The sequence below is a fragment of the Antennarius striatus genome, chromosome 6, assembly GCF_040054535.1.
Source record: "Antennarius striatus isolate MH-2024 chromosome 6, ASM4005453v1, whole genome shotgun sequence".
In the NCBI taxonomy this organism is placed as follows: domain Eukaryota; kingdom Metazoa; phylum Chordata; class Actinopteri; order Lophiiformes; family Antennariidae; genus Antennarius; species Antennarius striatus.
In genome coordinates, this window is record NC_090781.1 from 24,628,125 (window position 1) to 24,639,180 (window position 11,056).

General features: G+C 40.5%; 1 protein-coding gene across 1 annotated transcript; it reads right to left on the minus strand.

Annotated features, from left to right (window-relative positions):
* Positions 1-8,274: 8,274 nt before the first annotated feature.
* Positions 8,275-10,463, minus strand: kcne4 (potassium voltage-gated channel, Isk-related family, member 4). The gene is made up of 2 exons (XM_068317697.1): positions 10,313-10,463; positions 8,275-9,740 (listed from the first exon to the last, which is right to left on the minus strand). Exons 1-2 carry the CDS (start codon positions 10,429-10,431, stop codon positions 9,164-9,166), a joined length of 696 nt encoding a protein of 231 aa, XP_068173798.1. The 5' UTR covers positions 10,432-10,463; the 3' UTR covers positions 8,275-9,163.
* Positions 10,464-11,056: the final 593 nt, after the last annotated feature.

Genomic DNA, 11,056 nt, shown 5'->3' on the forward strand with positions numbered 1-11,056 from the left:
GGGACGTTTCTTTGCAGTGTCGGCAGAAATCGACATACATCCCAGAGTAAATTCGTAAATACTTAAGAACAAAGACATGACCCAGCATCGACGGTTTCAGCAAAGTCCTCTGGGAAAGGAGAAGGATTTCATAAAAGAAAACCCTGAAGATCAATAAAAAAAAAGATAAAAACACCAATGTTCTGACTTGAAGATGAATGAAAGTTTGAATAGAAGAGTTTTATTAGATGAAATGAAAGAAGAAAAAAAAGAATCTCTACAGAAAGGTCAAAACCTCTGATGGCATCTCATCACACGCACCAAAGAGACGAGACGTGAGCCTGGTTTTATTAACTGTTCTCTGATGGTCACCCTATGATTAGACAGGGAACGGAAAGCAGAACACAGTGATCGTGTCGGGGGGATCAGCTTTACACTCTGCCTTTACTCCATCTGCATGTGGTATAATAGTAAAGAGAAAGAAATAGCAATACAAATCACAAAATTTGGTGTGTTAGAAATTATTACAAGTAGTCCTCAACATGCAAACACAATTGGTTCTGAGAGATTGTAAGTTGAATTGTTCGTAAGTCGTTATTTCAATCTCTAATCTCCTTTTGAGGTGATTAAATATCATTACTGCTCTAAATACTATAGTTCTATTACCTTAGACTGACCAGAAACGATTACAGGACATTAAAACAACACAGAATAAAATAAATTACAGGTGCAGATTGATTCGCGTGCAATCATCCTCGATTGTACGTCAGTTTAAAAAAAAACACACCAAAAAATAAAAATCACATTTTTTTATTCGACTTTACGTCAGTCCACCACAAATATTGGAATCCTAAAAATGACTACAAAACCGTTAAAAGTACAAAACATCATGTTATTGTACAATAAATAAGAATAAACCACGATAAATTAAAATTTGTACTTATAACATCGTCATCATCGTTGTCATCTTCACTAGCCGATAAACAGAAAAGTATCCGGTGTTATCGTACAAAACAAGACGCTCTGAGATGCTAACAGAGACAACAACAAACAACAACAAGAGGGGGAGACGAGTGGAGCCGCGTGAATGACGCAGTGCTGCCACAGCCGGGGTTGTGGCAGAAAGCAGAACTGCAGAAAAATGGTGAAGCACATTTGTTCGTATCTACAAATGTTTGTATCTTGAGGACGACTTGTCTGATACACAAAATGACAAATATTTTTTTCCAACTCAAGCCTGTAGACGTACAAAATCAATAAAAACTCAAACTGATGCACATTTGAATTTGAATTTAATGGTTGAGTCAGAATTCATCGCTATCATCCTTCGCCGCATCTCTTTCTCCCAAACACGGAACAGATCGAAGTGAAGCAGGAGAGACAAACTTCATGAAACAATCTGGACTATAATATAATTAATCTGAGATTACTGCTGACCTGAATGGACTGATCCCCCCCCCCCTTTCAGGTTGTTTCTGCTTTTGCAGGCGGAGCAGATGCTAACGACGTTTGGGCTGATCAATTTCCGGTCTAGACGGACGGAGGCGGTCATTCGGTAAAATCTACTGGATCTCTGAGCGGCGGCATGGAGACGGATGACGCACTGATGTAGTCGCCCCCCCCCTACACACAACCTGATGCACCTGCATTATTCAAAGGGCCAAACACTGACAGACGCCTTAGAGCACAAGTCTTTGAGGATTTTGCACAAATGCTTTGAATTCTGGTTTAGGAGAAGATCTTTGTTGATGTTTATGTTGAATTTATCTGTATTTGATTCAGTTTCCTGTCTGTTCCTGGTCCTGATTGGTTCATAGTTGTTGTCATGTCAGAAGGAAGATGATAAAACCTCCAACTGGCCTTGTATTAAGTTGATATGTTTCCTTTATCTTCTTGCAGAGTTCATCTTAATTAATCTGCTTTATGTTCTGTTGCACTTACATAAATCCAGGTTTGTTATTCCCTCAGCGTCTCAGTGTTCCGTTCATTTCCGTGTCACCCTCACACCTCTGCACGTCATTATTACTGTGTTAATAGCAGATCCATTCAGACACACAAACAGCAGCTTCAGCTCATGCATATGTTATTGTCATGAAATAGTCTGCAAAGAGCCGGCGGTAAGAAGCTGCATAATTATGATATGAATGAAGACGATCCTAGAAAACAAGTTGTGTTTATTCCTCTGATAGAACTAAACCTTGAATCTAAGTATATATTTTGCAAAAAGGTTAATATTCTGGACTGGTTTCAGGCTCCAGAGACCAGTAACATTTAGGACTTGACTCACTCCTTATAATAAAATAACCTTTAAGAACAAATTCTGAAGTGATCTGGTGATAAATCATCAAGGCTGAGGATTAAAGGAACAGTTCACCCAAAAATTAACATTGAGTCAGAATCTACTCAGGTTTTTACTGATGGACATTCATGTTAAGGTTGTGTGTTCAAGTAAAAAGAGTGTGTTGTGTGTTTTAAATGACGCTAATAGTTTAGAGGCTACTGTGAATTAATTAAGTTTTTTTTTCTATAATTCTACAAAAGCCCTGTTTTGTTTTGTTTTTTAATGTGAACTGAGGGAGATCTTTCAAGTCTTCTTATCGTGGGAGTTTTCTTCGTTCTGTTGCCAGCGCTGTCGGGGGGAGCTTTCCATCCTGGCAGAGCGTGCGTCACAAACTGGGGGTGTGCAGGACAACAGTGCAAAAGCGATGAGACCAAAATGCCAAAGGAACACGCAATTAAAAATTCAAAGTTAAATTTGAGTCCAAAAAACTTCCAGAATAATTTATTACCCTATAAAAGCTTTTTGACTGTAAACTGTAAACATATTTATACAAATATTATATTTTTAAAAAATGAAGCACTAAAACATAACCTTTATGTAACCTCCCAAAATATAACCTCCCAAAATATCAATGTACTTTGTATAGTAAATATACATAGTACAATGAGATTTATAGTAAATGTATTGTAAAAAATATAGTAAAATCTATATATTAAAATCTATAGTAATATAGTAATCGTTACATAGTAATCTAATAATAAAGGCTTTCTATTCTATTCTATTCTATTCTATGTGCAGAGTTCCACTTTTAAAAATATTCTTTTCTGATTTACTTTATAGTTTTACTCCACTGGGTTTTCATCATCTAATTAAAATAAACCAGTCAATATAACTCTTGTGCTTCACTGGTTGGTTCAATAAAATGCCAATTACACCTGAAATAATATTTGTTAATTTATACGCATCACTCAACATTAACAGACTTTTATTAGATGCTCAAACCCGACAGAATGTAATTTTAGATTCTAATTATCCTCACTGTTCTCTGTATTTAAACGCATCAACAAACCTGTTGCTTCTATCAGTCGTTTCACATGGAAACATCTTCTGCAGCTTTTCAGCTATCAGCACATCTGGTACCCGGTGTTTACCCGGAGCACAGGGTCCACGTTTTACGTATGGCTGCCATGGCAACAGGCATGTAGAGGACAGGTCTTTGAGGGCGTAATTAAACAGCATGGCTCAAACTGCCACTCATTAAAGGGACGTTTCAACAAGCAGCAGGAAAAAAAAAAAAAACGCTGCATCCTCGGCTGTTTCCTCTGATCGCTGTGAAGGCGGAGGAGCCAGATGTGGTCCAGAAAAGGTCCAGAAAGAGATGAACACACACATCCTGCCTCTCTTTGATTGGGTGGTGAACTCTGATGCTCCTCATTAGTGGGATCTGGGTAAAAAAAACAACTAAAAAAACAAACTGGAATGAAAGAACAACACCTCCCACGGACTTCTTGAAGATTCACACCCTGACAAAGCCGTGACCGAGTGTTTTATGACCTGTTTAAGAGCCTCCATGCCTGTCACACACACACACACACACACACACACACATAGGGCCGTGCCCACACACTCCCTCTATTATGAAAGAAATGGCTCATTTGTTGGATGATGATGATATTTCTGGTCGTTTTTAGACGAGCATCGTTTTGGAGCAAATGAGAAAATAAATTAATAATCGATTATTGATAGTTATTTTTCCTGTTCAGTACTGACTATGGAAGACTTATATGATAATATATATATATATAAATAAATAAAAGATGAACTAATTTGTCAAAATCAGAACAATTAGGACAAAATTTGCCTCCTGTTTTTTTTTTTTTTTTTTTTTGACTCCCCTAGACCAGCTACCCAGATGCAAATGTGCCTTTTGCTCACGTTTCCATAGTAACGCTCATTAGGTAAAAGGTTAGCGTTTGTGTACAAAGGGAGCGAGGCCGTCCGCCATCTGAAAGCAACGCCGTCAATCTGCAGACGAGACGACGTTTTGGGGTCGTTTGATTCCTTTTTTTGTTCGCGTTGACATCTGTGTGAGGAGACTTTTGGTCATCAAAAGTTAAAGACACGATGATCTCACCACACACACACACACACACACACACACACACACACACTGGCTCTCAACGCAGCCACAATCTCCTCAAATGGTGAAGAGTCTCAGACGACGTCGCCTCCTGATGGCTGTGGTTAACGAAGCCGATCCAGGATCAGACGATCTGTAGAGAGGTCAGACGCTCAGAGAATGAATTTGAAGGCGGAAGCTGCGTCTTCCTATAATAAGCTCTAAACATTTACCGCCCACACACATTCCCATCACTGTGGCATTTGTGCTTGTAAAGGCCAAAGAAGAGCGATCACGTGTAAAGAATGGACCGGATAGAGCTAAAGGCAGGGGTCCTACACTGAAGCGTCCCCTTAGATGACTCTTTATTCTCCTTATGATGGGAAACTGGTGAACTGCACTAATAAGTGCATTTAAAAGGGTGAACAGGTGATCTTTATGAGGATCTTGCAGGGGATAAATGTGATGCTAGAGGACAAGACTGTCAACCTCACGCCTGCTGACGTCCGTCGCGTCCGATACGTCCAATTTCAGGCTTAAGTAAAACTAATGTGAAGTCTACTTGTGTGTTCCAGGGTTACACACACGTGTGTGTGCACGACTGCAGACACGAGACAAAGTCGGGTCATTGAACGCGACCCGAGCAGAATGTAGGCAGAGACTGAAACATCCCACGCAGGAGCAACGGGGTCAATCAGGAAGTAGTCTGCGTTCAGTGATCCCAGCCCACGCGGTGACGTCAGCCCATCGCTCACGTTTTCCTACCATTTCCTACACGCCTCGACGTCACGACTGCAGCATTCGCTGTGAGCAAACCAGGAGACAGACTGTAATCTGATCTCATTACTTTTCTCTTTAGTAATAACTATCCGCTCTGCTAACAGCGTGAAGGATGCAGGCCCGCTGCGTCTGTGTAACCGTCGTATCTGTGTGTCCCAGAAAAGCTCTGGTAATTTATCAGGGGCTGCACATTAACTAGGAACCTATTTTTATACCTTTAACCGAAGGGCTGATGGCAGCGACGGTGAGCGGTTGTAAAGGAAATGGGTTCGGCACAGTTTGGGTTCTCTGGACAGATATTTCAGACGTTGTTTTGAAGAATTAGGACAAAGAAAAAAAGTTATTTTCAAGTGGAAAATTTTTAACAAACCCCAGAATGGGAAGAAATTTTCTGCCACTAGGGGGCAGTCAAACAAAGATGTGTCTTTAAAAACACAAAACATCACAGGAAGATAAGATCATTAACACGCTCAAACTTCTTCCTATTATTGAATTCAAACAATAAATTTTAATAAATTAATAGTAATAAATTAGATTAAATGACAAATCTTACTATTTAGTGATTTATTTATGTGTATTAATCTCCCAAACAAACAAAGAAGATAGAAGGTTACTGGAAACATAAAAACGATAAAATAGAATATATCAAATATAAAAGTCTGTATGGTTTTATAGTATTTTTATGCTCATCGTCCAAACAGAAGTGAAAATGTTATTTAGAACCTTTTTTAATGTTGGAATCTTTATGTGAAAACATGAGCAGTTTAGAGGCGACAATGAAGATGTTGTCTTAAAAGGTGTAAATAATGTCTTTGCAAATGATTTTATCTGCAGAATTGGATCCATCTGCATTGGGGAGTGGGAGGGGGGGCAGATAATGACTTTTTCTACAATATTTCACACTATAATACTGTTACGCTACACAGAAATCTCAATGTAATGAAAAGATATTTAATGAGGAGAGAAGGAAGGAAGCAGAGAAGGGTCGAGACTAGAAACCAATAGGAAGACGTTGGCTTTTCAAAGTGACTCATTTCCAGACTCATTAATGGTGTGTGTGTGTGTGTGTGTGTGTGTGTGTGTGTATGTGTGTGTGGTGTGTGTGAGGCCTGAGGCAGGACACAAGCGCCGCCATCAGGGTCCACAGGGGGACATTAGTGACAAACATCCTGCCTCGCGGTGGAGGAGACGCTCCCTGCATCACTTCAGCTTCTTATTCTGCTTCTCATCGTTTGTTCTCCTGAGGGGGAAAAAAAACGTGCTTTTCTCTCCATCAGCTGTTTCCACAACTTTACTGACAAGACGTGAACGATTCATGTAGGAAATGAAACTTCAAATGCTTCGACAAACCTACATCAAGCTGTCCAGGAGACGGAACAGACAGGCTTTGGAACATTTATGGCTTGCGTATGATTTTTTTCAGGAGCGACACTTCTGCTCACCGTTTCGATAAAATATGACTATTTTATACACCTTTAACAAGATCTGTTTGTGGATTCAAGACACAATACACCGCAAAAAAAAAAGAGACAGAAAGAAATGGTTGAGTATCCCTTGGAGGATAAAGAAATGTGAAGAACGTTCTCTTCTCATCAAGACTTTGGTCCATTTTTATTCAATGACCTAAAAATTCAATTCAACTCTCTTTTGCTAATTAGACACCACACATTCTGAAAAGTAAGATGCTACAGGTGCAGAGCCTACATACCCCATGTACCTTACAGTCTCATGCATCCTTTAAACAGCAGCAAAAAGCTGCTGTACTGACATCGTTCATCACTTTCTGCAGCCTCAGGGTTACAAACAATGCATGATGGATGAACACGGGTGACATTGGTGATAAAAGAGGTCGGAAATCAGAAATCACACCTCCAGACACTTTTAGACAATTTTCTAGACTCTGAAATCATCTTGAGGAAGTTTGTGGTTCTGATGACACCAGGAATGAACTCAGACGAAATGAAACATCCAGACTCCATCAGCTTTAACATCTTAATGTCCAGATTTCATTTTTATTGAGAATTTATGTCTGGGCTGTCAATCACAAACCAGCCCATGCAGACTTTTGCGTCTTATATCTGTCGTTCGCTTTGTTCATTTGACATTAAATGTGTTTTTCCACCGACGCTAATGCAGGAAAATGTTTTTACAGGAATCAAATATTAATGTACTAACAGGATATTAAACAGAAAGTCAGTTCAACGGCTTTTATAATCAAATATTGGTGCCTGCTGGTGTGCTGACTGATGCTCAGAACCCGTTCGCTTCACACAGATTTATTTATATCGTAATTACTTATTTATAAGGGAACAATATGGAAATGCCTGAGTAAAGTAGGGCAAATTACAAAATCCATTCACACACACACACACACACATGCACACACACACACACACACACACACACACACACACACACACACACACACACACACACACACACACACACACACCCAAGCCGCTTGCAGATGTCTTTTGGGCCTGGAGGGAATATCACACCGTCAATACAAGTACGTCATAAAATCTATGTGTGCGTTTCCTCCAGCCATGATTGTTTTTGTTGGCCTGGTGAGCTGTCATTGCAGTGACTTGTGGGACTGATCTGATAGGATGTGTGTGATTGTGTGATTGTGTGTGTGTGTGTGTGACAAGAGAGAGAGAGAGATAAGGTCGAGTGATGCTGCAGGGAGGAAACTAGAAAGAGCTTCGCCTTGGAAAAACAAAAAAACTTGTCTTTGCTGGGTTTGGAGAAAAAAAGCGTCCATCGAGAGACGACAGACAGGAATCATGAACCTCCAAATCTGTGAAGTGAGGCTTAAAAAAATTCAAACCAAACATGTTCACCTCACTTTCAGCTTGCTACCAGGATCAGAGATCCAACCGAGGATGTGAGCTACAAAAGATGAATCGCGTTGCTCTGATGGGAACCGTTCAGTTATTATGCACCCTATTTTGCATTAATCAAATGATCTAACACAGGCTTCCTCTAAAAATAACATAATATAGTCGCTTCATCTCCTTTTCATCTCATCTGCTGAGAGAGGATGAAGAAGCGTGGCGAGAGCGCCCTCTAGTGGTGACACATGCAGCTCCCTCAGAGAAACAAGGCCAGGAAATCATTCTTAAGCATTTATTTATTGCTTCAAACACTACAGAGAGAAGAAAGTCTCACATAGGATATGCACAATGCATCGCTCTCATCAAGTAAACCTACATCGCAGCAGTAGAAGCTACAAACACACGTTTCAAGTGGGTTCCAGGTTCCATTCGGTGCTCTTTGGCACAAGTCAAGTCCAGCCAAAAAAAAGCGCCATGGTGTGTGTGTGTGTGTGTGTGTCTGAGTCCCCTGCAGGGTGAGTCATCGCTCTCAGGTGGAGGGGGGGGGGCTCCAAGAGGGAGGGGGTCACCAGCACACAGTCACAGTGACGCAATGAAATATTTGCATTGAAATGTATTTAATCATATAAAAGCAAAGGGAGGTTATTTCCTCTGCACGTCGTCCAGTTTTATTTTAAGGTCTATTTTTCATGTATTCATCACCTTTAAGGATATTTTAATGTCTTATCTTATTTATTTATTTTTGATCAATGATAAAAACACCTTTAAATTTGTAGAATACAGGAAAAAAAATGAAGAATAATGAGAGAAGAGAGATGTTGATCCTCTCCCACTATCATTTGTCCATTTTCTTTAACATATATAAGAAACTGTGGCGTTAACGTGTCAGGCTGGCTGTGAGGCGCGTTGAAATGTGACCATTCATGCAGTAAAATGATTGAAATCAGTTCAAAACACGTCCAACAGACACTTTCCCATATTTACTGACTGGAGTCTGATTCATTTCTGACTGACTGGTTGGACTTTTCCAGCCTGTCTTGTGTCTTCTGACCGATGTTGGATGAAGACGCCGCATCACCTCCTCCTCTCTCCAGGTGGTGTTCGTCCTCTGGCTGTGAGGGTGTGGGTGTGTGGGTGTGTGTGTGTGGGGGGGGGGGGGAGCTGAGCTCAACCCGAGTCATCACCGCTGTTCACACACACCCCCTTCGCGTCCTCCGACGTCCCGCTGTCCGACTCCTCCTCTATGGCGACGCGCGTATCCGCGGAGGAGCACAGGGAGCTGACGCTGCTCTGCTCCGCGCACAGCGCGAACGCAAGCGGGGAATGCAGCGCGCTCTCGTGGTGGAGGTGTCCAAAGTGGTCGCCATGGTTACCGCAGAAAGGCAGGGACACCTCCACCGAGCGCAGTCCCGACACGGCGGCGGGAAAGGTGAGGCTGTGTTTCCTCGGCAGCGCGCCCCACTCCCGCTGCTCCTCCTCGTGCACCAGGCGCGTAAAGATGTTGATCCTCCTCTTCTCCCTCCTCTTGGAGCGAAAGTATCCCAGCATGATGCCACAGAGGAAGACTCCGTAGAAGCAAATAACTATTAAGATGTACAGGTACGCGCTCCCGACGCTTTTGTCCGTCTGGGAGTTCGCGGTGCTCTGCGTGTGCAGGAAGAGGCGTTTGGGCGACGCTGAAGTGAAGTTTTCCAGGTGTTCCATTGTTTTGGGACAGTTTACGTGAAGAACGTTGACAGGTGTGCTGGAATATAAGAGCAGATTAATGATTATGAGGACTTTTTCCACTTTTACGCACAACTTTTACGCACAAGGACTGCGTGGCGATAGCGCTGCGCAACTGTTTACAAAAGTGATAACTGGGTAAAAAAGCATCTGTAAAGTCGTTATGCACCCAAATATGATGCTTCAGAGAAAAATAACACACGCAAAAAGTAAATGTGGTTTTTTTGGGTATTATTTTGACATTCTAACAGGTTATATAAAATGTTAAGAACTAAGTTAAGAACTAAGATTAATTAATAATCTTAAATATTCACAACTAGACATCATGACGGTTGTTAGTAGAAAAAAGTTAAATATAATAAATGTGTATTTTAAATCAATTTAAAATAAAAGAGAAGTGCACAAACCAGACCATGAAATAATTTCTTATATTTACTGCAAAGTGTTTTATTTACGATTTTATTTAAATCCTGAGAGTATATTCGTTTTTATATTCAAAAATAATTTTGGTTGTTTAGAAAATATTACCAAAAGTTATTTATGTTACAATAAACTCAACTAACTCTCAATAAAAAGTTATTTTCTACTCACCAAACTGAAGAGGGGAGTCTTGTGAAACGTTTTACCTCGGACTTTTCCAGCTCTTCTGGAGTGGAGTTTGGCTTCGCCGCTAAAACTCCGTTTATATTGAAACCCCAGAGTTTCATCATGAGTCACATGACTGGGACCGATGGGAGGAAGGAATTCTGCTTCTATGGAAGCCCTGAGGGGACAAATATTAGACAAATATTAGACAACAAAGAATGTCTTTCAACATTATTTACATCCCAAGGGAGACCATAAAAATGATCAAAGTCCTGTTATTGTAATAGACTGAGTCTCTAAGGAGTGAGATGGAAAAATACATTTAAAGAGGGACCTCACCTGTTAACAAAGGGGGGGGGGGGTCAAAAAAAGATTTTCCATTTCAAAAATGAACAAAGATGCCTTTTTTCTCCTCATTACATTGGATTTTTCCATTTCCTTAGAAATGGTCTTGAAGTTTTTTTTTAATAATCAAGCAAAAATACTTGACAAAGACACGATGGAGCATCAATAAAAACATGTTTTTTTTTCACAATGAGTTCTCACACTGGACACATCAGTAGAGGATTATCATATACATCTGAAGGATGTTTAAATGAACCTCCGATCATGAAGCTGACCACACAAGAATTCATGAAACTCTGCCAAGCAGTTTCTGTGTCGTTGATAAAATGCTGAAGAAATTCTGTGTATCTTAGTTTCTCCTCCTTTTAACATTCTGAGACTGTTTCAGCGTTTCTGTCCATTACA